Source organism: Myripristis murdjan, chromosome 22, assembly GCF_902150065.1.
Source record: "Myripristis murdjan chromosome 22, fMyrMur1.1, whole genome shotgun sequence".
Lineage (NCBI taxonomy): Eukaryota > Metazoa > Chordata > Actinopteri > Holocentriformes > Holocentridae > Myripristis > Myripristis murdjan.
The window spans coordinates 19,337,594-19,364,329 of record NC_044001.1 but is presented as its reverse complement, the minus strand read 5'-3'; the positions used below and the strand labels follow the sequence as shown (position 1 = coordinate 19,364,329).

The 26,736-nt window shown below is 41.6% G+C and overlaps 4 protein-coding genes across 7 annotated transcripts in view; 3 read left to right on the top strand and 1 right to left on the bottom strand.

Annotated features, from left to right (window-relative positions):
* The first annotated feature begins 1,182 nt into the window (after nt 1–1,182).
* Nucleotides 1,183–4,816, top strand: actc1b (actin alpha cardiac muscle 1b). Its single transcript, XM_030081912.1, has 9 exons — nt 1,183–1,254; nt 2,535–2,685; nt 2,822–2,950; nt 3,136–3,246; nt 3,352–3,436; nt 3,757–3,918; nt 4,020–4,211; nt 4,318–4,499; nt 4,596–4,816. The coding sequence occupies exons 2-9, from the start codon at nt 2,557–2,559 to the stop codon at nt 4,737–4,739; spliced, it is 1,134 nt and encodes a 377-aa protein (XP_029937772.1). The 5' UTR covers nt 1,183–1,254; nt 2,535–2,556; the 3' UTR covers nt 4,740–4,816.
* A 2,687-nt stretch (nt 4,817–7,503) lies between these two features.
* Nucleotides 7,504–16,028, top strand: arhgap11a (Rho GTPase activating protein 11A). Of its 2 annotated transcripts, none has more exons than XM_030081877.1 (12): nt 7,504–7,636; nt 7,986–8,316; nt 9,341–9,408; nt 9,509–9,605; nt 9,695–9,951; nt 10,113–10,276; nt 10,367–10,504; nt 12,337–12,510; nt 12,607–12,727; nt 12,825–12,933; nt 13,682–13,793; nt 13,914–16,028. In XM_030081877.1, the coding sequence occupies exons 2-12, from the start codon at nt 8,188–8,190 to the stop codon at nt 15,404–15,406; spliced, it is 2,862 nt and encodes a 953-aa protein (XP_029937737.1). In that variant the 5' UTR covers nt 7,504–7,636; nt 7,986–8,187; the 3' UTR covers nt 15,407–16,028. The 2 variants fall into 2 exon arrangements, with proteins under 2 accessions (XP_029937737.1, XP_029937736.1); XM_030081876.1 differs by having other exon boundaries at nt 7,598–7,787.
* A 2,874-nt stretch (nt 16,029–18,902) lies between these two features.
* grem1b (gremlin 1b) lies at nt 18,903–19,451 on the top strand. Of its 2 annotated transcripts, XM_030081931.1 has the most exons (2): nt 18,922–19,017; nt 19,132–19,451. In XM_030081931.1, the coding sequence occupies exons 1-2, from the start codon at nt 18,933–18,935 to the stop codon at nt 19,449–19,451; spliced, it is 405 nt and encodes a 134-aa protein (XP_029937791.1). In that variant the 5' UTR covers nt 18,922–18,932. The 2 variants fall into 2 exon arrangements, with proteins under 2 accessions (XP_029937790.1, XP_029937791.1); XM_030081930.1 differs by having other exon boundaries at nt 18,903–19,451.
* Nucleotides 19,452–22,083: 2,632 nt separating this feature from the next.
* The window catches only part of LOC115380700 (formin), a 55,537-nt gene continuing 50,884 nt past the window's right edge, over nt 22,084–26,736 (bottom strand). For both annotated transcript variants that reach the window (XM_030081868.1, XM_030081867.1), the window contains 3 exons: nt 25,478–25,627; nt 23,882–23,963; nt 22,084–23,764 (listed from right to left, as the gene is read on the bottom strand). In XM_030081868.1, coding sequence (XP_029937728.1) covers nt 23,720–23,764; nt 23,882–23,963; nt 25,478–25,627 — 277 coding nt within the window. In that variant the 3' untranslated portion in view covers nt 22,084–23,719. The remainder of the gene's footprint in view (nt 23,765–23,881; nt 23,964–25,477; nt 25,628–26,736) is intronic.

Sequence of the window (26,736 nt, the reverse complement as noted above, 5' to 3'; positions counted from 1 at the left end):
TGTCCTATAAGTCAATACATTTCTCTTTGTCACAGAAACTTACTGTAATGCCCTAGTACTGCCCATAATTTGGCTATATATGATGTTTTATTTGGGAAAATGGTGGATTGATTGGTGAATTGTTAAAGTATGCAATATGCCTGACTAAATGAGATTATTACCTCATAAGGTACAGTCACTGTATCAAGGAAAATCTCCTGGAAAGTGGGTGGGACAAATATGGAGCTCTTATTTGCCACTCAGGAACCTCAGTGGCTGCACATTAATGACACCGCTGCTCACTATAACCCTACAAGGAGACAGCTGGGCCAATCAGGACTGAGCACTGAGACCAGCAGGCCACTCAGACAGCCAAATCAGAAACAGAGCCCGGCTGGTATTACCATCAGCTGTTCCACATGTTAAGGGGGTTCACTGCGCATACCAAAAGCATGGTCTATTGACATATGCAATGTTTTCATTTCCTTAACAAGACACCAGTGACTCTGACTGCACTGGGTCATCGTAGGCCTTCTACTGGAGGTGGTTATGAGTGTGGTAAAAACCTTTCAGTGGATATGATGATAGATGTGTTCCCAGCTACTGTAGAGGCTCTTATAGTTACATAATGTGTGCTTACATGATGCAGAGTATAAAAATATAAAACACTGATAGTGTAGCATACATGTTGTATATCAAATTTGACATGTCTCCTCATTCTCAAAAATAAATGATCACACATCAACACATACAGTTATGAGGGGATGGAGCTATATATTTTGAGTGTTTGTGATATATACTTGCTTCTGTGAAACATAAATTACTGTTCTTACAGTGCTTTCAGAAGCTTGTGTTAGAGTTTGTTTTGTTTTGTTTGTTTTTTTTTTGGGGGGGGGGGGGGGGGGTCAATAAGAATACAAATGTGCAGGGGATGTGACTGGAGACAAAACTTGGGTTTGATTAGAGTCTCTCCTTTTTATATTAGTAATTGCTGATCATACATCATCACTTACCAACATTTCTTTCTTTCCAGTACTTTATGTATATTTCATTAAAGAAGTGTCATGTAATTTTCAAGGAAGCATCTCTATCCCATCCCTTTTTGCGGGTTGCATTTTCCTCTGGCTTGTTGATATGTGCTGGCAGCTCTTATTTGGACTTGTGTGAACCTCAGCCCCGCCCCTGGTCCTCAAACCTGGTCTGAGTCTTATTTAAGGGCTTGTCTCACCCTCAGTCCTTGTCCCAGTGGAAGCATCAGTCTACCAGTGCAACTTGGTGAGTGCATTTCACATCTTTTTTTTCTGTGGGTTACATTATGCCATGTTATTTGATTAGATTTTGGAATTTACATACTACATATATATGTGAGTTTATGATTGTACCATTTTTTCATAAAAACCTGTGGATGTAGTTTTGACCTGATGATGATTAGATCAATGAGTGGATGAAGTAATTGCAACTGTCTAACATCTTCTTAAGTCATCAACCTGCCAAGGGACTACGGATGGAAATTAGCCTACTGCTACAATCTGACATATTTACATTCAGTGTTCATTAATATGTACTGTCCCTTTTAATTAAATAAATAAATAAAATAAATAAGTTGTTATCACTAACTGGACTTAAGGAGTACAGATAAAACTGGAATCCCTGTATATGTGAGATTGATTGTGGTGGGATGTTGAGATTAAAATTGTTATTAGCATATGCTGAGGTTTCCCGAAACCATCAGAGTTGGTTGTATGGAGAGTTTCTGTGGGACAGGATAGATGAGACTGTCAGTGAATGTGCTTTTTGCAAATGCATCATATGGGCTTTCAGTAGTGCACAAAAAGTGAGAAAAAGTAATCCAAATTTACCTAGAGTCTAATGAATGAAGCTTGTAGGCAGCTGGAGCACGGAGCCATGTAGTAAAACAAAAGTGTCACAGTGTGCTGACAGATGGGTACTGGCCTGGCTCAGACACAAGCTCTCTAAAACCTGAAATAGCTGCAGATAGGGACTCTGCAGGAGATCCATGTGTCACTTGTTTCGGGCTGTTAGGTACAGTGGGGGTGCAGAGCTTAAAATAGATCACAGGTCTCTCTGTTATGCCCCTTTTTGGTGCTACCTCAGCAGCCCTGAAATGTCCAAAGAACAATCATGGCTGTGGAGATATAGTATCAGTTGTTGTACAACAAGGTTAGGACCAAAATAACATCCAAAGGCATGTCTAATTAGCACGCCATAGATAGCAGTCATTGAAGTGGCTTGCATTAGAGTTTGCAAGTGATAATATCTTTAGGCTAGTTATGAGATAGCTCTGACAGTTCTTCAAAAGCACTGTGGATCATAGCTCTTACATACCATTGTCATATGATTGATTATGTTACCCAATTTGCTGGATATAGCAAATCTAGTCACTTCATCACAGCATCGACCAAACCCGTGCAGTGATAAAGTAGCTGTGATTGTTTAATTAGGAGAGGCCTTCACACTATGCATCCTGTGAGAGTGGCAGTTTAGACAGCTGCTTCTAACACTCAACATAACCATTCTGTCTGCCCTCCTCCCAGACCATCCCAGGAAAGCCTAATCATGTGCGACGACGACGAGACTACCGCCCTCGTGTGCGACAATGGCTCTGGCTTGGTCAAGGCTGGATTTGCCGGAGATGACGCTCCCCGTGCTGTCTTCCCTTCCATTGTGGGAAGGCCCCGCCACCAGGTACACACAAGTGACAGGGAAATCACAAGCTATGTCAAGACTTAAATGTCTGTTTTCACAGTACCTTTTAAATACTCATTTATAGCCTAGTGAGTAAATCAAGAGTCAAATGTTTCATGTTTCTTGCCTTCCTCAGGGTGTGATGGTTGGTATGGGTCAGAAGGACAGCTACGTAGGTGATGAAGCCCAGAGCAAAAGGGGTATCCTGACCCTGAAATACCCCATCGAGCATGGCATCATCACCAACTGGGACGATATGGAGAAGGTGAGTGTTGACACTGATAGTCATTTACAAGATTCTTGGCAGCTAAGCTTCCACATCCTGGACACAGTTACTGGCCGCCATCGTACAGGATGCTTCTCAGTAGTTTAGACACCTTATTTAAGAAAGCTGCTTGTCAGGGGATGGTGTGATCCTATCCTAATCAGATGTCATTTCCCCTCTGACAGATCTGGCACCACACCTTCTACAATGAGCTGCGCGTGGCCCCCGAGGAGCACCCCACCCTGCTCACTGAGGCTCCCCTGAACCCTAAGGCCAACAGGGAGAAGATGACCCAGGTACTTAACAGTCACTATGTCAAGTCATGTTCCAGTGGATTTTGTCTCAAGTTTACTCTTGAAACCTCACAAACTCTCACTAATCTGGATTGCTCTGTTTTGCAGATCATGTTTGAGACCTTCAACGTTCCTGCCATGTATGTGGCCATCCAGGCCGTGCTGTCCCTGTACGCCTCTGGCCGTACCACCGGTCAGTACACTAACAATCCTCTTCACCTTTGAACAGCTTCGATATGTATTTATAAACTTGTAGTGCCAGGTCAAGTGTTAAACTTGGACACTTAGACTGTCTATCATCTGGATGAATCACTCCCTGATTGTCAAGGTGTTAATCCCTCACTGGCAGGGTGTATGGAGATTCAGGAGGGTGTGTGTCAGTGATGTCAACAGCATTGTATAGTTTATGATGTGAGACATATTTGAACAGGGGAGACTTGTGTGTAGCTGCCAATCTTCACCCTCACCGGCATGCATGTTTGACTAACTATGGACCTCATCTGCCTGTCATAGGTATTGTGCTGGACTCTGGTGATGGTGTGACCCACAATGTCCCCATCTATGAGGGTTATGCTCTGCCCCATGCCATCATGCGTCTGGATCTGGCTGGTCGCGACCTGACTGACTACCTGATGAAGATCCTCACTGAGCGTGGCTACTCCTTCGTCACAACTGGTATACCCAGAAGAATGCAGCTCTGTGTCATTATACTTTGTTATGTGAGATCTGCAGTTGTCTGAATGTTGTTTCTCGATGCTTTAACTTCTACTCCTTAGCTGAGCGTGAGATTGTGCGTGACATCAAGGAGAAGCTGTGCTACGTGGCTCTTGACTTTGAGAATGAGATGGCCACCGCTGCTTCCTCCTCCTCCCTGGAAAAGAGCTACGAGCTGCCTGATGGTCAGGTCATCACCATTGGTAACGAGCGTTTCCGTTGCCCTGAGACCCTCTTCCAGCCTTCTTTCATTGGTGAGTCATGTTCTTCACCCCGACCTGACTTGGGTGCCATCTGTTGGATACAAGACATATTGTATCTGTCTTGCAAGACTCATGTTTTGTGCCTGTCCTATACCAGGTATGGAGTCTGCTGGTATCCATGAGACTGCCTACAACAGCATCATGAAGTGCGACATTGATATCCGCAAGGACCTGTATGCCAACAATGTGCTGTCTGGAGGTACCACCATGTACCCTGGTATTGCTGACCGTATGCAGAAGGAGATTACAGCTCTGGCCCCCAGCACCATGAAGATCAAGGTGAGAGAACTTCAAAGTCCTCGCTTCATCAAGGTGAATGATATAAAGACCTAACACTATTATTATTATATAATTATGGTCTTTTTTCTTATCTAGATCATTGCTCCTCCTGAGAGGAAGTACTCTGTCTGGATCGGTGGCTCCATCCTGGCTTCCCTGTCCACCTTCCAGCAGATGTGGATCAGCAAGCAGGAGTATGATGAGGCTGGTCCCTCCATTGTACACAGGAAGTGCTTCTAAACACACAATCAACCTCCTTTTGTCCTTGTATTTCTATGTTGTTGTCTACTGTATATATATGTTCAATTTTAATAAAGATAAGCCCTTGTAACAGTACCCACTGTATTTTTTTGTGACTGTTGAACACAAAACAAATAACATCCTACATGCCAGCAAAGGCGGGTTGAGGTGGTCTCTCTAACCACGGGGGAAATAACAGCCAACAATGACAGCACCTCCCAAAACTTACATGACAGATGCTTGTAAATTAGCAGGAAAGAAAACAACACCACAAAAAATGTAGACAACAAGACAGGAACAGTAACATAACCACAGTTGCGAAATAACAGAAGCAAGTTAACCCATATGAAATGTCTCTGCAGCTACCTATCCATGAGACATAATTGAATGAAAAATATTGCTCCCCGTCCCTTTTGCAATGATTTAAGAACATCACTATGTACTAATTGTGCTTCTGTTCATTCCTGCTCTGTATGCCCTTTTGAGCCATATTACATGATGAACATTTAATATACAATGTCAGCCCATATGGACATTGCAGGTATTTTACTCAATTCCCATTGCACATAACACAGCATACGAAAACCAAATATGTGTTGCCACATTGTTATTACAATAAAGAAAGATCCAATCTCAAAAAACAAAACCATTTCATTTGAGAATAACCTGTAACCTATAATGCCATTGCACTATCTTTGACTATATGGTAAGATGATAAGCCTTCTAAAAACAGTTCTTATTAACCAAAACATATATGGAAACCACAATTTGTTCCATAATTTTTGTCAAAGAAGTTGCTGCAACATTGTTCCCTTAAACGGGAATATCCTGATTTCAACTTTCAGTTTGGGGGATGGCCCTCTGTAATACTGAATACATATATTGTGTATAAAAAAAGTTAATCTCCAGTGACAGAACTTTTGAACTAGGCCTAATGCTTCTCTCTGAAACTTAATGTGGCATAACAGAAATACCAAGACACAAATTAATCGTTGACTGTGTATACACACACTACACTCGTTTTGCCTTCTTGTCTTTTTGTCCATGGCTGTATTAATAGGTATAGTGAAAAGTGTACAGAAACAGTGATGGTTTGCTTCCACCTAGTGGTTACGTGAAAGTGACTGAAGACAGACAGTAGTGACCTGCTTACATTTTCTTACAAGTCCTTCTCTTTTTGGACAAGCCTCTCAACTTGAGTGTTGTGTTTAAGAACTTTCTCCAGCTTTGTTAGCAAATGTATACAAAAAGACATTGAAGTTGCATGTTGCTGCAAACATTTTCTCATTTTATTTATCAGTTCTTGTACTTGTTAAATCAGCATCTGTCAGTATCATCAGCAGCTGTCTTCAGCATGTTGACAATTTCGTGGTCAAAAAGCAGACTCTGAGATGCCACATGGTGACCTTCAGCATCACTGGAGATCATTCCAGCATCATTCCATGTTCCTGTAAAACTTAAGAGGCGCTTATCATGTGTGTGTAGACACTCATGTCTAGGTGCATGTGTTAGAAAGAACAGGGGAGAGGTGTGTGTGTGTGTGTGTGTGTGTGTGCGTGTGTGTGTATAAAAAGAGCGAATGGGAAAATCAGCTGTGAGAGGAGCAAGTAAAAAAACAGTGCAGTAATTGAAAGCGCCTGTATAATATATTTGTGTTTTTTGGTGTCTTAAAATGATAATTGGCAGCCACATGCAATGGAAGGGTCACAAAGCGAGACATCAAAATAAAACTCATTCACTCATCCATTAATTTGATACAATACTTGCCAAAGAAGGAGGCTCTGCCATTCTTTAGAATAAACTAAATGCAGAGGCGCTGAGTCATTTGCTTACCCTTTTTAATACCCAATTTGATTAACAGTTAAGATAGACTAGTAAGTTGAAATGGTCTGTGCCAGCGGACCATGAGCAATAACATAAAGGACAGGCAGATTTTAAAGAAATTATTAAATTAGGATTGGTAAAGAGCACTTGTTAAGAATTCCACCCACTTGGGACTTGAATGCCAGGACTTGAGACTTACTTGTGATGTGCAGAACAAAGACTTGCTTCAACCTGATGCTCCCTTTCCGATCGTCCCTATATTTACTGTGTCAAGCACATTTGATCTTTTGCATTGTAAAAACTTATTTTGCTCAGTCATAATGAGGCACTGAATATTATCGGAGAGTTCCCTTTTTTGAGGAAGAGTGTACAAAACACTCTTCTCCGGCTTAAGAGTCCTCTCCATCAGATTGTCAACTATATCATCATATTTTACCATAATTCAAATGACAGTTCATCAGTGTTGTCAAATACAAACATAATTCTGAGCTGGGTAGGCCAGCCAAGTGGGGACTTCCTCATGAAAGTCAGGTGTAGCACTTGGAGGAAAATGACCCATTAGGTAAGTTGATGGACCAGCTTTAATAACCTGATTTCTCTCTTCTGCGGTCACTAAGCAACATCTCCCTAAAAACTGGAGGAAGTGGAAAGTTTGGTAATAAACAAAAATTCTACTGCCTGTTTTTGCACTTCTTTGTTTTCCCACGTCACATCCTGACAGCTGGTGCCTTGGTGTTAGTACAACAAATAATCACCTAGGATAGGAAAACTACGAGACATAGTCAGTCTTTGACATAAAACCTCTTGATTTTTCTAATAATATTTTTAATGGTCAGTAGGAGGGGTGCACGTTTTGTATTACAGCGTCATCCGGATGGCCGGAATCACCCATTTGAACGTGCAGCTCACAAGTCCCGCCCAGCTAGGCTGTCCTCTACAAGTAAAACATACGACGCAATGAGTGATATTCGAACGGATTGTAGCCAATCAGAGAGCAGGACGTAACGAGCGCTGCCGTTTGAATGATGTGCGGAAACAGCCTGTGAGCCTTGACGAGCCAGTGCACAATGCAGGTAGTTAGCTAACTTAACTTAATTTCCCAGTGATAGGAAGTGGGTGAAACGGTAGAAATGAAACAGTACACAGTTTGAGAAGAGGTATAGTATAGTGTCGTGTTGTATGGCAACTGGAAGCGAATTTCTTTATCGAGAGAAGCTTTTTAAGGTAATAAAATCTGCTACGTTAGTTGCCTAGCTAGCTTGGCCGTCGCAGCAGTGAGGGTGAAGCTACATGCTACAGCGCAACTCGGCGCTCAGCATGTAATTGGCAAGGCGTTGACATCTTTTTGGCATTGGAAGACGTTAGTAAGTAGTTGTTTTCGTCGTTGAGGATTAAGTTGGCAAGTTTTGGTGTTTATAACAGGTTTCATCAAGAATGAAGAGGATACCAGGGTGAATCAACGTTGGCTCCCAGGAGAAAGTGATAGAAAGACTGTTTGGGATAGTGTCGTCGCGGATTTCGCCAACGGTTGTTTTGGTCCTGGCAGAGGAGCGTGAATGACTCGGAAGTTGCTTTACAAAGGCAGTTTGAAAAGTACGCGGAAGGTGATTTGAGTGAAGTGAAAATGAAGGTTATGGAGAGAAATGTGATGCGTTTGGTGGCTGTGCAGCACCTGCGTGCAGCGTACGGGATCAAGACAAAGAACTGGAACAAAAACAAAGCAGTCAGCTGCAAGTCAACAGCCAGCCACTCGGTAAGTTTGTCTCAAGTTAGTATCAGTTACCAACATATGTAGCACACTTCTTTGTCATTTTATTTGCGGTGACTTGAAAACGCAGAGTATCTGACAGTTTGTTTTTTCAAGCTCTGAATAAACATACAGAGCAGCATCCCTGAACAGACTTGACTATTGTTATGATTATTTATCCTAATTTGCATATTGTTGAAAGCACCCCCCACCCCTTTCGAAACCCATTTGTCTGCATGTCATTGTCACCCATGTCGCTCACTGTGGAAACTTAGCTGCGATTATTAACACCTGCAGGATTTTCCTTACTTACTAAGTCAAATAAGACACAAAGTAGGACAGTTTTCCCTCTTGGTTTTCGGTCAAACACAGAAATGCTGTCACATGCGTTGATCAATAGAGATAAGTCATTTTCAAACTAAAAAATGCAACCTCTTTAAAATGTGTTTAATTGAATTTAATGCCAGACACTCGCAACTTGAAAAGGAACAGTTGCGCTCTTGCTTCACCTTGTCCAAATTAGTTTACCAGTCACAAGGCTTGTTACAAGATTGCCTGTTTCTTTTGAAATGCTCACTGAAGTTCCTCATTTTCAGGTTAATGCCTGTAATATATTGAGGGAATGATACAAAACTGTCACCACAACCAAAGTAAACTGAAATTGAGTAATTTGTGTGCTTTTGTAGAACAATAGACACCAATTTAAAGTTAAAACTAACATCTTTTGTCCCTTGTAGGTTTTGTCATGGTTCTCTAAAACATTTAGCAATGAATGGCAGTCGCTGTCAAATATGCTGTATGCTTCTGCTTCTCAAAAGAGGGAGAAGAAATACCTTGTAGAGTCTAGTAATGCAGAGCCCATGTCACAGACAACTGTATTCATTTTGCTCAGTGTAATAAAAAATGGCAGTCAGGCTGGAATGCTTCTAAGATTGTGACATAGATGTTTTATTCCGGGATGTGATATTGTTGACAGTTTGATTTTTGTCTTCCCATTTGAAATATACTGAATTTATATTTCTTCCCCCAGGCAAAGGTTTTTGGCGTACCGTTGGAGAACTTACCACACTGTAATACAGAATGTGGTGATGTGCCAAGGCAAGTAGAGGAAATTAGATTCAGGAGTATGTATTAGATAAGTTGTTTATTCTTCCTGTTTTGTAAATTTAACACTCATGACATTTTTCTGCTCTTTCAGCTTTCTGGTTGATGCTTGCATGAAACTACTGGCGCATGTAGACACAGAGGGCCTGTTCAGAAAATCGGGGTCCATTGTTCGTCTGAAAGCTCTCAGGGTGAGTGATTGGTTATGACCTTGCTCTCATTGAGGGATCTTGACCCTGGGAAAGGTCTAACACAGAGGAGCCTTGTTTTGTCTGCCCAGGCGAAATTGGATGCGGGTGAGGAGTGCCTGTCCACCGCACTTCCCTGTGATGTTGCTGGTCTGGTGAAGCAGTTCTTCAGAGAGCTGCCAGAGCCTGTGCTACCCACAGAGCTGCAGGACGCCTTCCTCAAGGCCCAGCAGCTCCCCACTGATGAGGACAGGACCTCTGCCACCATGCTGTTGTCTTGTGTACTGCCTGACAGAAATTTGAGCATTCTGCGTCACTTTCTCAACTTTCTCCACAATGTCTCTCAGAGGTATTTTCAATTGGATCAATTAATTTATTCTCTGTGAATTACTGACAAAAAAAATCTGGCATAGGCTGGTTTTGAGTGAGTCTTGTTAGTTCCTTTTGTTTGGGGTTAACTTCATGCCTGCTAATCAGCTCTGATTCTCATTTGTTGTCTGCTTACCTCAGGAGTGCAGAGAATAAGATGGACAGCAGTAACTTATCTGTGATCTTGGCTCCTAACCTTCTGCACTCTGGAGATGGTACCGAGAAGATGAACGCCAGCACAGAGAAACGCCTCAAGCTACAGGCAGCAGTAGTCCACTGCTTCATAGAGAATGCTCACAACTTTGGTATGACTCAAGACTCCTATTAACAGTTCATTTTAACTCTAAAATGTAGATTTATGTTACTAAGTCCTAACTTGTGTCTCTGTGTGATAGGTGTGTTGCCGCAGCTCCTCATGGAGAAGGTTCCAGCCATGATGGGCTGTGACACTAATCCTCTGTCCCCTGTTCATGATGAACACGAGGAGCTGGACATAAACTCAGGGATGAAGAGACGCAGGCGCAGCTTAGGAGGTGAGATTACTTATTTTAGTAGTTTTTTTTTTCTACTACAGATACAATATGCAACTTTTTACACTGAGACAGAAATTGTCAAATTGTGAAATTGTAAACTCTTGTCACTTGTCTTTTTATATAACCTGGGGTTTGTACTAACTGACATCTCAAGCTAACATGAATTGCATCAGCCTTAATCCATCAAAACGCCTTAAATGTGCACAGTACGGGTGCCTCAAAAACAACCAGGGGGTTGTTGAAGAAGACTGATGACAAATCCCACAGACTAAAGTACCTACTAATTGGTCAGATACATTTTAACTTGCTACAGCATCTTGGACATCTACATCTGCCCTTGAATGCATAACCTAATGTGTAATAAGACAAAGTAGCTGGAAGGAGACTAAATCTACATTTGTCACTTGCATTCAGGAAAGTGACCGTGAGTTAAGAGTTTAGCCGTCAGTGCAAAGTAAGCCAATGTCAGCAAAACAGGAATGCTAGTATTGCAACATCTTTGCTTGCATTTCAAAAACCTTGCCAAAATGACTGTAATCTTATCAGGATTAAGATGTACCATCATTTGTTCTTATCATCTTCTTCCAGCCATTCTGTCTGAGTTGTCAGAAATTGTTTAGTGTGATTATTTACTTCCTGTTTGTTCATTCTCACAGTCTCAAAGTACAGGCTTGCATGACCCAAAGAAATGTTGACAGTAAAACCTTTAATTATAAAATTCATCCATTTCGTTTTCTAGTTTCCTAGTGTTCCAAAAATAAATTACAGTATAGTAGTCCTACAACCATGAAATAGAATTTTCCTTTATGGAGGTCTATTATGCTTTTCCTCATTATCTGTCATATATAAATATAATGTTACAATGTCAGATGTTCATATTGTACGTGGTCAATGTTTCAAATAATGAGGTAAAGGTAATTCCTGTGAGCAAAAATCTCAGGCTTCTCACTGCCCTGTATACTAGGTTTCAAACATTTTTTCTAGTCTGGTCACAAGCTGACGTCAGCATCAAACTTATTTCTTTATATGGTCATCTGGTCATCAATTCAATGTGAATGCAGCTGTAGTAGTTATACAGTTTGAATTCATAACCTCTACACCGGCACAATCCAGCTCAATCCTGGCCACATCCACTGCGAAATGTACTGGATGCCTAACACGATATAACAAGCATCATTCAAAGCCAATCACACAGGATTTAAGCATATATGCAAAATGTCAGACAGACACAGGCTGATGAGCACTAATATTTATTTCACTTTTTTCTGTTTCTGTCCAGTGTCAGAAAGTTGTGTATTGTAGCTTTTCCCCATCATGTGGTTATTTTGAAACCGCTTCAGTCAGTGGGTACTGTATCTGTTTTGGTTTGTCTCATATTTCAGATATGGTCAATGGCGCTCTGAATAAATTAAAAACTAATAGAACACCCACAAACAGCACCCAGTCAGACAGTCTTGGTAGGTACTGAGGTCAGATTGCGATGCCTCTCTCGCAGCATGACAACAGTAATCCATTTCATCTAGCTTGCGCATCAAACAATAATCTTGTTCTTCAAGCAGAAATCAAACTCTTGTTGGCATATTTTCAAATGCGCCTGTAGTGAAATAGATGCCCTGCTGCTTTGACAATGAATGATGATGTGTGATTTGAATGATGTGAAATAATGCGTATGAGTTTACCTCTGGCCTTTGCCTGTCTTCCTGTCATTTGCACTTGCTGTCCTCTACATGCTTGAAGATGATTTTTCAAAATGCCTTGCCTCAGAATTATTTTTGGGACATTTTCAAGATATTGTGCAAATCCTGTCATTTTTTTCCTTATGATTTTGCCAGTCTTTGCTTCTGCCACTCCTGTGATTGCAACACCAAACTCCAAGCGAAAACTTCCTTTGGAATCGGGTCAGAGTTTTGGATTCTCAAACAAGAAGCGCAGATCCATCAAAAAGAATCTTGGTATAGACTTGCTTCCCAATACTATGTTCAGTGGGACCTCTACTCCTGGATCAGGTATTGATGGTTGTTTGATCAAATTGGCCTCAACTATCATGCTATTTTCAAAGCTTGAGCTTAAGTTTGAACTCTTTCATTCTCTCTGTATTGTAGCACACAGTATGTCAGAGGCCTTGGACTCCTCCCACAATGCCTTGTCCTCAGCAGGGAGGCAACCAGCTACCTCTGCAAGGAGGAAGAGCCGACGACTGAGCAACAGGCATGTGGTCAGCAGGTAAACACTTCATTTTGTGTTTCAGCACAAGCATGTGTGAGATTAATATGTTTAGTGTGTTTCTTGTATTTAGTGTGTGTGTTGTTATCCTTTTCAGAGTTGAATCTGGAAAGGCTGGTTGCTTTTCTCCTAAGGTCAGCAAAAAAGAAGCACCACGCAAGTCTCTGCGCTTGCGCTTTAGCCTGGGGAAGAGCAGTAAAGATGCTGTAAGTGTGGTTGCATAACAGACTTAATCCAATTATCTGGTTCACAGATAAATAAATAAAAAAAAAAATAATAAAGATTGCCTTAAATCACTGCCTTAAGGCATCTTACCGAATTAATTGTATTAATCAAAGTAATCCCGTTGCATGCATGGTGTGATTTTTAGGGTATTTTTTGCACAGTAGCACTTTCTTAATTATGTAGTATTCTAAGTTTTTTTTCTTTGAATTTGATAACATGTTTAAAATAATGCATGCATAGTTTTAAGACTGCAAAGATTGCTTTACATTTGTAATCATACAAAACTTTAAGAAGATGTCATGAAATGTTCATACTTGTGAAGTTACATAACCATAGCATGTTCAATCTCACACCCAATTATCATGTCCAGCATTTAAGTGAAATAATGCTATATATTTGACAAAATGTGCTTCAACCTGGTTTGGGGTATTTGGATGAACTGTTAAAGATTTCTAATATGCATAATTTTATAATGCGTGATGTATATTCTTGACTTAATAAAATTTTGTTGAGCAATGAAATGATTATCTTGTTTCTTCTGAGTGAATTTTATCATCCTCTGAAGAACTAACCTCAAAAATAACAGAATTAATATATTTAATGTTTCATTTTGGTTAATTTTCTGTTGGGCCCTTATTAACAAAATAACACTTATCTAAAGTTTAACCCACTTTCAGTTCTAAGTAGATTCCTTCATCTTTCATTTCTCATTCCATGGTGGTGAAAAAGGGATCTGAGTCCATTGGCTGGCGACTTGCCACACAGGAGAACACTACCAGCTTTCGCATCAAAGACACAGACTTCAGCCCGTCTGTTCTGCGTAACAGAAGCGAGACCAAGAGTGAGTATCCAAAAAATCCAATCAGCTGTTTCCTAGTAATAAAGAATATTTTTAGCCTTTTAACAGATAATGCTGTCTTTTGAATAGTGACACTTACTACTATCCTTTACCTTTTTATAGGCTCTAAGTACATCAGTAAGTCTGAAAACAACTTGCTGACTCCCCAATGTGACTCAAGTGCCCACCGGACCTCATGGAATGGGGACACCCCTGACAGAGCCCAGGCTTTTGGCGGGGGGTCTTTCACGGATACCCCCATGAACATTTTCCTTAAGAGCAACTATGTGTCTGAGCCTGCCATCGTCATAGCTAAGCCCCCAACAGGAGCCAGCCTCCCAAAGAAGCTGTGTTGTGCTTCCAGTGCAGAGAGCCTGGAGAGTGAAGGCTCCCTCACTGAAGTACAGAGCCAAACCGGTCCCACCCTGCTGAAAATTAAGAAGGCCTTCACAGAATCAGGCAGTGACATCCAGGCTGTCATACAGGACCGCGGCAACTCTACAGCAGAGAACATGACAAAACCTCCTGAGAGTATCCTGATGCCTCCACCAGAGACTCCAATCAAAGTTCTGTCTGTAGACACAGAGTCTTCAGGCTTCCCAAACCAACAGAGGCAGCTGGCTATGGACCAAAACATCACTTTTGGCCAGATCGAAATTGCCCCATTGTCTCCTTTGCATATAGACAGTGCGCTGTTTGAGAGTGTTGTGTATTGTAGTCCAGCAGTAAAGGCTGATGAGGGTTCCCCTTGTGATGCTGCTGTCAGCAGCCATAATAGCTCTGTGGTTTGCGAGACTGAGGTTGGTCATTTGAATAGCAGCAGGTTAATTGATGCTCTGGACATCCAGAGTCCTGCTCATTTCAAACTGGGTGTCTCCTCGGGGCTGCAGTCCACTCCATACAGATTAGGTCTTGAAGTCAGCACACCTAGAGCTGGTAATAAGATGGGTATGGCTCATGAAAAAGTAGCATTGTCACCAGAGATTGGCACCAAAATTCAGCAGCAACAGTCTCCCTCACTGGAAGACCTGGTAGCCCAAAAGTCTACCGTGGCAGACCACATTCAGCACTTCAACATGCTCACCCTTTATTCACCCAAAGCTGCTAAGGCCCGACAACAGAGGTCACCCCTCAAATTCCAGCGTACCCCTGTGCGTCAGTCTGTCCGTAGAATAAACTCTCTTCTGGGAGAGGGCCGCAGACCAACTAGAAATGTGGCACTCTCCACCAGTCACAGAGGCCCTGTGGTGAAGGCAATAAGCCTGGAAAGTGGCCTTTCCCCTCGCCCACACCTCCAGCCTTATCAGGGAGAATCATCAGTGAAACTATCAAATAACATTTGTGCCATAAAGAAACCGCCACCAGTTCCACCTAAAAAAACAAGCACCTCAGCACGTAAACCCACAGCTTGTGCTCTGGGTGATGTGACTAATAAGGTCCAACCCAAGGGCAAAGGAGAGTTCTGTGACCCTGCCAGTAAGATTGATCCTACAGGAGCTCAGAAGTCTCTTGTACAGCAGGTAGCAGATAAGGATGTTCACTATTACAGAGGTTCCCCTAGAAACCCTCTCAACCAAGGACGGTTGTTGTCTGCCACTAAACCGATAGACTTATAGTACATTCAGTCTCTTCCTTTGTCTACTTTGTTTCTTTTCTATGCAGGGCTCCTTATATTGTAAGACGGTATATGTTTAAAACATTCAGTTTGATTATCCATAGTTTTCAGGGCTTTAATTTATTTTGACCTAGATTCTATTTGTTATGTTAGGGTCTAATGGGAAATATTTTTATGCTGTTGCCTTAAACTAGATATGGTATTGACATATCAGCCCTACAACATTGTATGGTGGTTTCCAAGTGTTTAGATTGCAGTGTTTGTATTGCCAGCCAAATGATGTGCGATTGATGGTATGACTGAAATTTTTTAGATCTAAGTCTTATGCTTTTATTTATATCTTTTAGTTGGATAGATGTTAAAAAAAAAAAAATCTGTTTACTGGGCGGCAAGTTAAAGCTTTTTTTTTTTTTTTTATTACAGAATATTTTCTTACTGTTTTGTCACACACAAAATGTTTTCTTTAAAAAAAGCACCTTTGTTGGATTTTATGATTTATTTGCCAAGCAGTATTGATCAAATACGTTGTCCATTGCAGTTGCTCAATTTCAAAACTATCAACAAATTAAGACATTGCCATGTGAACTGCACCAGACAATAAAGCCAAACAGCATTTAAATTAAGCTCAGTTAATTTTATTTCTTTATGTGGTTTTGGAGAAATTTGTTACTGCTGTGTTTGTCCACAAGGGGGAGACATACAATTAGTTTAGACTGCATCACGTTGCCATTCTGTTGTAATAGATGCTCTTGCCGATCCAGTCACTGGGTTCAGGAGCAGTTTGCACTGACAAGCTAAGGTTAAAATAACAGTTTAGACCACGTATAAATCAATACTGAGCCTGTCAAATGTTGCACTCATTTGGCAATGATTTGTTTGACTATAAAGATTTTTATAAAGTACTAACAGTGAAGTTAGATTGAGTGGTAAAACAATAACTGAGTTTGGACAAGACAAATTTTAGATCTAGGACATTTTAGATACATTTTAACGCGCATTTACTTGATGCTCAGCTGAACTCAGGATATCTTAGATCAATTGTAGTACATATTTAGACTTGCATGAAGTAATATATAATTAATATGTTTGGTCCACCAGCATGATCATTTACATGAAGGTAAGTCGTTATGTCATACGGAGCAGTCTGAGCAGCAACAGGGTGAAAGGTCAGATTCATTGTGTGAGATTTATTCTGCACACCCCATTGAGAGGTTTTCATGCTTATTACGTGTAGTGGGACTGAAAACTTCACGTTATGGTGCTCCTGCTGCAGCATGTAACACCACCGTCAGTACTGTCATACAGTAGCAACAGCATGCACTTTGACCTGATCGTCCACCTTTGGGCTTTGCGGTGTTATGCCGTGAATGTTGCCGGGACGCCTGAGCCACGGCCATGTGTTACGCAGATGGGTACGACTGCGAGTCTTTCTGGTGCTGGCCCCGCTGGAGAGGATGTTTTTAAGTGTCAGGTCACCCAGGTTTTTACGTTTCCAAAACTAAAACATTACATAAAGTTAATGTTATCCGTCGTAAATGTCGACAGAAAGTCTAGCAGCCCTAACAGAGATCATTTATAAGGCTTATTCATAGGAGGGTTGAATTTGACTTATTTTTATCTACAAACTTGTGCCATATGACTTAATGGATGATCCTTAGGCTAATTAAAGGAAAATAATGCAAGACAGGGACAGTGAGTACGTAGATATAGGAAAGTAGATTAACTTGATATTAATCTGGCTGTGTTATTGTAGATGTTCATAAACTCGAAATACGAGTTTCCTGATATCCATGCAAAGTGATAATCATAATAGTAATAATAATAAAGTACTTATTTAGGATACTGGACAAGAAAAGGAGAAACTGAATGCTAGTGTTTTCTTGAGTAGGTTTGATTGCAAAAGAGGCTTTTTTTTTTTTTTTTTAACCGAACAAGGTCATTTACATAATTAAAATAACATGAGAAATCTGGGCACACACTGCAGTTCAGTATTACAAATTCTTGAGAAAACAAACGGCGGCCAAATAAGTCCAGAGACATGTGTATTCTTGATCAACTGAATCTTTAATTAGCCTACTGTAACTTTTGGGCTTCGTTTTTTACTACTTATACATTGTTAATTGGTTAATAAAGAGGCATTATAGATGCACTTGAACCTAATGTATAGTAAATAGTAGTTGTAGTAGTAGTAGTAGTAGTCCTAAATTTTGGTTAAGTTGAATGTCCAATTTGACACAGCGTTCTGGTTGTGTTGCGATCTGTATAGATCATTAGATTTGAAGTGTAGGCTAAATGAATGCACATTATTTTCATCTGATGTTCAAATGTCCCATATGTAGGCTAATAAAGAGTCCTAAGTAAACAGCGAATGACCGATGACTATAGTGGGTCTAATATCATTGACTATATATATATATATATATACACATACATACATACACACACACACACACACACACACAAGTTTGTATAGTATTTGTGTTTGTTAAGTTTAATATTAAATTATAACTATTTTGCTTGAGGATTATGAGCGTTTCCCTCCTATTTTCGGTTAAGTCATCCAGTGTATTAAAAAACTGCTATAAAGGAGTGTGGAATGCAAAATTCATGCAAATGTGCACGCATAAACCAAAGGCCCTCTTGGTGTGTCCATGAGATCCTCGTCTCGTCCCCCGCTCTCCCACCCCTGCCCTCGCTATTCCTTGGTTGTCTGTTTTCTTGAAGTGGGTTCAGGAGAGTGTTGAGGGGGCGGATAGTTTTCATTTTCCCTACATCGTGCTTAGCCAATAATGTAGAGGGAACTGTTGTGCACATCTCAGCTGGCAGACATTTAAAAAGGAGACAGTCCGGCGCTGGAGCAATTTGTATTAACCCCCCCACCCCCAGCCCTTGTCTATGGAATGGTTACTCTCCCACCCATCCAGAGTCCCACCAGTGTACAGTCGACATTATTAGGTGCCTATCACCTCGGAAGGTGCCACAAAGGACCCACAGGATCGGATCATCTCACTTGTGGCAACTTGAAAGCTTACACAGGTGAATGAATTTGGACTATTTCTGATAACAATATCCATGCGTAATGTTATCCATCACTTCATATTTGCTAGTATATGTAGTAGCCAGTTAAGTTTAGTGGGTTTGTTGAAATAAAAAGTCTGCATGTTTGGTTTTGTATCCATTTTATTCAGTCTTGGGGATCCTGGCGGTTTGGTGGACATATTTAAGAGATGCTAAGCTTAAATCTTTTGCCTTTCTTGTGCACGCGTACTGAGTGTTGTAGGAACAGAAAGTAACATTTGATATTTCTCTCTCATATATTTAGACTAGAATAATTAACATGCTCTAATATTATTTTACACGTTAGTCTCGTTCTGTTTGTAATCGCAAAAAAGGTACGACCGTGCGCATTTACGCAGCGTAAAAGCCATAAGTGCTGTGCGTAATCGGCGCAATGTTCAATCGGCATAGGTGTTGAATTTTTTCTTCCTCCCACTAGGATGGCCAGCCCGGCGCGTATCTTCTGTGGTATGGTTTTCATTGTGGGATTGCTATCCTCTCCCGTGGATTCAAAAAGAAACCGAGGTTCACAAGGCGCCATTCCTCATCCTGACAAAAACAACCCAAACGAATCGGAGCAGCAACCGCAGCCACCGCAGGCGGGCTCCGGGTCCCGGCGGAGGCAGGGCTCATCCGCACCGGCAGAGGAGGTGCTGGAGTCCAGCCAGGAAGCCTTACATGTGACGGAGCGCCGTTATTTGAAACGGGACTGGTGCAAGACGCAGCCTCTCAAACAGACCATCCACGAGGAGGGCTGTGTCAGCCGCACCATCATCAACCGCTTCTGTTACGGGCAATGCAACTCGTTTTACATCCCAAGGCACGTTCGCAGGGAGGAGGGGGCCTTCCAGTCCTGTTCATTTTGCAAGCCTAAACGATTTACCACCATGACTTTCACTTTGAACTGTCCGGACCAGCAGCCATCCACCAAGAAGAAACGCATCCAGCGCGTCAAACAGTGCCGCTGTATATCCATTGACCTGGACTAGAGACATGCACGATTCTAGATGAGCCGTGTTTATTTTTCACTCTTCTTACTTTTATAAATGGCTGGATTGTTCAGAGAAAACAAGAAAGGTCGCCACCTATGCCTGTCTCCATTTGGGGATAAGCTCCGCTTGCGAGGGACAATTACCAGACACTATCCTTCTTCTCTTACACAGTATCTATGAGATAAATATGGACATGCATTTGTAAACAGACTTTGAACTGTATTGAACATTCTATTCCTCACCAAGCTGCCAAGATATAAAATAAGGAACACTGCACGGGAACCTTAACTTGGAATGGGCACGTTTTACGCACGGCTTTCACACCACAATAATTAGGACCGCATTAACCCAGGTTTATTTAAATCTGTAGCTTACTGTTCAGGACAGACAAAAGTAGCTTTACTCATTATTACAGGAAACAATTCCTGTTTACATATAATTTTGTGGTTTCTATGTGTTTATATTTTTGGTTAATTTGATGTTTCCACTATGTGGAATTTGATGGGTGAGTCGCGATACGGTCCATGATGAGATGCTTATTTCGAAATTTCAAGAACCCTTGGGTTAATTGATTTCTGAGAATTTCGACGTCCATCAGTAAAAATATTTTTTTGTAAGTTGATTGTAGAGATCGACACCAGGCGGATGTGTTAGTTAACACATACAATGTACAGCGTTGGTTTAGGCCTATAGACTATCGAGATTAAATAATTGTAAAATGTAAAGCCATCGTTACTGTAACCAGTTTGTTTGTTTCCTGGATTAAGTTATCCAAATAATAAAATAAAATGATGCTGAGATACTGTGTAAACCTTGTTGTAACCTGTCATCTTATGGAAGGCCTATAGCAAAGTGCATAGAATGAAATGGTAAACAAGCAAAACTGATCCCATGTCAAGACCAACAGGTGAAGCTACACTCTAAAAGATGAGCTCTCCTCTTGTAACTTAAGGGAACCTCTTTTGCTGAGACATTCACACTCAGACCTTGGAATAAACTTCCTCTTAAAAGCAGCCACATAACGGTTATAGCTTTAATGTGATTCTTTCACCAAGCATTATAGTGCAGCTGACAACGTGTTTACCAAGGCCACTACAACTGGTGATTGTCGGCCAGCGCATTAATATTTAAATCAGCTGTCACGCGGCCGCAGGTATGAATTTATCACGCAGCCCCGGTCTTCGCTAGTGGCTCCATCAGCACCGGAGCGAATCGTTTCATAGGAGTCAGTTGGTTTATTGATCATTCCTGCATCAGTGGGTGCACAGGAGCTCCGGTGCACCGGTCAGTGTGCAGTGCAAGGTAAAAACCACGCTCCAGATTTTCCACTGTAAGCAGTTTCTCACCATAATCAACCTGCTGGACTCAATTTCAGGCAAAGTGCCATGTAAAAACACTGTAATGTCCATCACAATTTAATTTATAAACTCGTAGCTTTTAAAATAAGTAAGCTGAGAGAGTTATGAGGCAGCTCCACTGGTTACTGGTGCAAATTCTTTCAAGAGTGTGCGAACCAAGTGTCAAAGTCTAAACAAGACAGAATAAGAATAAATCCGATCATTCCACGCTCTGTTGTCGGGGAAATGATGCACGATTTCTTCTTATTAAAGTTTTGCACTGGAAAGGATGAGATTAGCCTACCTCACGCCCATATATTTATTTAGAAAAATAAGAAAGAAAAAAAAAGATTTTCAAACTCAAATTGTTACATTACATGGCTTGATAGAGAGAGAGAGAGAAAGCTGGATAATTTTTTTTTAAGTGCACATCTGATTTCTTATTGACGGGTACAATCACGGCTTATATTAAATGGCTGGATTATGACACATTAAAATCACCGATGACTCTTGTCTTAGAAATAAATATCACATTTATTTGGCTATGCTGGAGCATTGCTTTGCTTCTGAAGGCAGACCCCTTGAAATCTCCAAATTAAAAAAAAAAAAAAAAATAGAGAAATCGGGTTAACACATCATTTGAAGTCCAACTCTTCATCCTCACACCTTTTGTGACTTTGCAGGCCAAGTCCCAATTCTACAGGCATTATTTTGATATTGAATTTTAAAACAATTCCATAAAATGATAAACCTCTGAGAAAGCTACTGCAGAATAGAGATACAGAAGTCACAATTATTCCTTGTTCTGTATCAGCTTGTTTTGTTTTTCAAACCCACTGCAGTATTACAATTTAAATTTATGAAATATCTTTATTTTTTTGTACAAAATGAATGGCACACATGAAAGACTTTGCAGGGTAAAAAAAAATAATTCAAGGTGGAGTTTTAGTACGGATACTCTGATAATGGAACCTGTCTGAGGTATAACAACTCACATGGCTTCAGGTGATATGCTCTAAGTACACAAAATAAAATCCCCCTTCTTCTCTAAGAAAAGTTTCAGCAGAAAGGCAATTGTCTTAATTCTATGCAGATTCCTCCACCTCCGCATACGGTCAAGTATATTGCAAATCAGTGGGCATACATCATAGCTCAACATAACACATGTAACATCCATATTAAAGTATTTCTTTCAACCAGCAGACATATCAGGCAGCTTCTTGCAGTCAAGTAAATTACAACTCATAAAAATACAGCCTCAGAGGGAAAAAAAAAGCTTATTATTATTATAATTTTTGGCATAAAATAAATCTCTCATTACATAAATAGAGGCTTATATACCGACTGGCACAGGAACATAATTATTTTGTCCTGCGATGTTTACATGTAGTTTGTGAAAATACAACATATTTAGTTCAATACATTTACTACATCTCTTTTAAAAATAAAATAAAATAAATCAAAAGTATCCTTTCATTGCGATGCAATAGAATTCATAAATCTTATCATCATAACAAGGAAACCATATCATTGCATAGGAAAAGAGGTGCAATAAAGTGCAATACATTTGAAAAAAACAAAAAACAGCATAACAGGGGAATGTGGCATTGCAAGCTACTACATACAGCTGGTTTAAGCAGGAAAGTGCTTAGACATAACACCATGTACACTCATTAACAGATTAACGATTCTGCATTCTCTAATATACATTTAATATGTTGGGTGCCGGGCCAAGACCTGTTGCCTTCTTCGTAGTCGTTTGTTCATGTTGGCCTGATATTTTTGAGTCCGTGTGTGTGGGTGTGTATGTGTTTAGGGGGAGAAGGCTAGGGGCCATAGTTGCTGTTAGGGCCTGCTATTCTCTGGCCCTCACCCAGGAGAGGTCAGTCTGGTGCAGTTCAACAGAATACATTGATTAGTATGCACATGAGTTTGTATACAGCATGTCTTCATCTGGACTTCAAGCCCAGTACATATCAGTATGAAATATTCTTTATACGGCTACATCTGCAGAACACGCTGCACAGTCCCTGCTAATTCTATATAACATGAAATGTATTTACAAGACTTGTAATGAGCCATGGCGAATGGAAAGCTATTCTCTAAAGCGAAGAACAGCGGATGCTGCTTTCTTCTTCCTCATCATTCCCAGAATACCATTCTGTCAACAGTGATTTTCTCCTGAACAAACATCACCAGGCAGCCATATCTGCTCATACAGCACAGTGACAACATGGACTAATAAACAGTATTTGCACAATCTATTGCTAAAATTTTGAATATATTCTAGTATAAATGCTGTCCTATGTAACATCTACAGTATATTAGGAGGGAATGGGGTTCTCACCTCCTGTAGATCTAAGAGGGGCTTTTCCTGGGTCACCAATGTGGATGTGTCAGCTGGCGCTGTTGTGAATCCCATTGACCCCTAGTGACCTTTCACAAGCTGGGCACCCAGAGGTCGCGCCTGGCTGGATGAATGAGGTCCACCTTTGACCTTTAGGACTCTCATCACTTCGTTTGTGTCAGCCGTGCATCTTCAGTGCAGGCCGAGCTTGTATCTCTACAGAACGGCTGCACCAAAAGGCCTCTTTTACTCAATATGACCCTCTTCTCCAGGGCGGTGGGCTCATACAAATTGCATGTTTTCTGTGGGATGGGGAGGGGTCAGAACCAGAGTGACTGTGCCCCCAGCTGCTTGTGGGACAGAGGTACGGCAGTGGGTCTAGTGTGGAAGGTTTGGGGGTGAGTTTGTTAGGAGCACAGAGGGCGGTACACTATGAGGTATGATGTTGGGACAGAGGCAGGTGGTGAATGCAGGACTGATGAGGCCACCACGCTCTCTCATCTGTTATCTCTTCTACGTTTCTTTCCACCAGCAGTCCTCATTTCTCATCTCTTCTTTCGCTTTGCCACACATCATTTCACTCAGCTGGAGGACACACTGGCTTCCTTCTGGCGCAGTCTCTCTTTCTGTTGATGAGAACCACAAAGAGATTCAGTCGCACTTGTTTTGATTTCAGTGCTGACACAGAGAAAAGTAGGTTTCGGGGAATTCTGTTTCTCTGCGATATGTATATTAGTTCTTACCAGACTGTTGGCGTTGATCTTCTTGGTTTCAACCCTTTTCTCCGAGGTGATCTTCTTGATGTTCTCCTGAGCTTCCTTCAACCTATTAAAAAACAAATAAAGCTTTCAGCCTTAAGTTTTCGAGGACTTGATATCTAAGCTGTACTTTCAACCTTGTCCTAAACTGGAGCTACACACTGCAAGCAACTGCAAAAGCTAGGAGAGTTGTGCTAATTTAAATTGTTAGACAATAGCCTGTCATTCTGTCTTTGTTAAAGTTGTTTGGAAGAGCAGTGTTCCCCTTGGAGCATTCTGACTGTCATGGAGGCATGTAGAGCACCACACACACACACACACACACACACACACACACACACACACACACACACACACACACACACACACACACACACACACACAAAACAAAATGCACTGACCCTCTGTGGAGTTTGCGGCTAGTGAAAGCCCCACAAGCACGAAGCGGGGCAGAATGACAGTAGGTCGATGAGATAATGAGGCAGTCTTTAAAAACACTTGGCTTTTATTAGTGTGCAAACAGTATTTAAAATAAAGTTAATTATACATAAGCACAATCAGCTGTGGGTAATGTGAGACACGATTACCTAGTAAACAATTAAAAGAGAGCACATGGATGCATGGCAGGGCTGTGAAATCATTAACTCCTCCACAGAATTTACCATCTCACAGGGAGGGAGGGGCCGGCTCATAGATAGCGAGGCTGTTTTGACTAAGCGTGCACCATTTATGGTGCGTGCACGCCAAATATAACCTCAGGTGCACATTTCAACCATGTACAGTTTAAAGAAATTCATCCGCACCAAATACAGTACATAGGAGTGCAAGGATCCATGAAAGGACCACACTTAAAAATGCAATACCAAATAGCACACGGTTTGTAGCAGACAGCTTCTCTCACTGCAGTCCTGCAGAGCCGCTGCCTGTGTGATTCCTCCTCTCATGTGCGGTGCTCCTGCCCTTTGGGCTGCGTGTCCAGCATCATGATAGTTTTTAACAGTTGTCCCATAACGTACAGTCTTTAATGGCCACAGGCTCATGTCCCCCCACTAGTAAAGCCAGTCGGCCGCCAAGAGGCCTGCTGTCCCTCAGTGGGGACCCCCCTCCCCGCTGACATGATGCCTCAGGTCAGAGGGAACAACATAAATTTAGACTTAGTCATTCAGACTTCGCACCAAGGCCTCAGCCACACCCACTTGTGTCCTCTTTGATGGTCTCCCTCCCCTCCCTGCTTTAATTACAACCCACCATCGACACTTTTCCCTTGCACAATTAGTGGTAATTTGACTCGTTGCCTAGCAGTTGTTAGCAACCAGGTGAGGGACACAAGCGATCACGGAGGAGATGGTTAACTCTCAGTTTGGTTGCTTAGTGTTTGTTTTGCAAAGCTGGAGTGAATCCATTGACTCAGACCAAAAAAAAAAAAAAAAAAAAAAAAAAAAAAAAAAAAAGATACTCCAAACAAATCTGTCTACCGGACACTGAGCAGATGAGACTTACCAAGGATATCACTCAAGTTTTCATGGCCTTCACTGAACAGAGAATTGGGAAATGGAGCAGCTCTGCTAAAATCCAACTCACCGCTCCTTGGAGATGTTCTTGCTCTCACGTTTCCAGGTGTTCTTGAAGTCACTGCAGAATTCGTACCAGAGCATGAAAATGTAACTGGGGGCCACCTCCTTCTCTCCAGACTTTGGCTTAAGTCCAAAGTAGCTCACCATGTCCTGGAACCTGTGGGGAAAAATAGAGAGGAAGCAGAAACAGTGATGGTGGTACCACATAGGTTGTTATTTGGAATGGGACTGCCGGCAGCAGTGGCTCCATTATCACATTGACCTCCACTGCCTGCAGCGGAAAACTGCCAAAGGAGACAGAGACAGCCAAGAACAGGCTGCCGCTCCACCAGACACAGCACGCACCAGCTGACACACACACACACACACACACACACACACACACACACACATATATACACACTATTGTGAGGTTCACACATACAGAACTTCCAGAAACACACCAGCAGGCAGTCAAAGACGTGAATATATGTTACATGCACATGAGACACACACACACACTCACACTCAGGCAGGTGTGGACACACAGAAAGCAAAGGCTACAGTGGTGATAACAGCTTGTGGACATATGTCAGTATGAAGAGCCATGTAAATGCTCATGAGATTTTTGCTTCTTCCTGGATCTTCTGCACTCCAGCTCACCGGTGCAAACTGCAGCACGCTGTAGGCCACATCCTCAGCCGAATGCAATTGTAATCAAATCTGAACTCTTTGCAAGGCTCTCAGCAGTGCTCGCAAGTCATGAAAAGCCTGCCTGCAGCTCCGGAGTCCCTCCCTACCTCAAACATAAAAGACATTTTCTAGCCCTGCCTGTCAGAGGCTTGATAAAGAGGGGCCATGATTCAGGAGATGCTCGCTGTCCCGTTGACATCGAGAGATACTCTGACCTCCAGATGCTAAGTGGCTCTTGCGACGCTAATCTAAGACATGTTGACAAAGGGGGAAACCGTACAATGTGCTGTGCAGACGGCTAACTGCCAGAAAAAAAAAAAAAAAAAAAAAAAAAGTCTTCTGCGTGAGTCTGCTCCCCATTTTCCAATGATGCATCATGTTGCTGGGATACTCATGAAAAACTGAGGAGCGCGCTGTAGATCATCCTATTCTCCACAAAAGAAATCAGGGGCACAAAGGTCAGAGGAGCTTTGATTTACCAAATAGATGTGCCGACTGAGGTACCTTTACTGCTGCCAGCACCGTGTGGCATTGATGAATAGGGTTTTCTCACCATTGGCTCCTCTTCTGACCTTGGGTCATCATGTTAAAACA

Bases quoted from the DNA above. Each gene is read 5' to 3' on its own strand.
- actc1b (XM_030081912.1), top strand. From the start codon at position 2,557: ATGTGCGACGACGACGAGACTACCGCCCTCGTGTGCGACAATGGCTCT. The intron at 2,951-3,135 runs GTGAGTGTTGAC...CCCCTCTGACAG, and splicing joins ACTGGGACGATATGGAGAAG to ATCTGGCACCACACCTTCTA. The intron at 4,500-4,595 runs GTGAGAGAACTT...TTTCTTATCTAG, and splicing joins CCAGCACCATGAAGATCAAG to ATCATTGCTCCTCCTGAGAG.
- arhgap11a (XM_030081877.1), top strand. From the start codon at position 8,188: ATGAAGGTTATGGAGAGAAATGTGATGCGTTTGGTGGCTGTGCAGCAC. The intron at 9,952-10,112 runs GTATTTTCAATT...TGCTTACCTCAG, and splicing joins CTCCACAATGTCTCTCAGAG to GAGTGCAGAGAATAAGATGG. The intron at 13,794-13,913 runs GTGAGTATCCAA...ACCTTTTTATAG, and splicing joins TAACAGAAGCGAGACCAAGA to GCTCTAAGTACATCAGTAAG.
- grem1b (XM_030081930.1), top strand. From the start codon at position 18,903: ATGGCCAGCCCGGCGCGTATCTTCTGTGGTATGGTTTTCATTGTGGGA.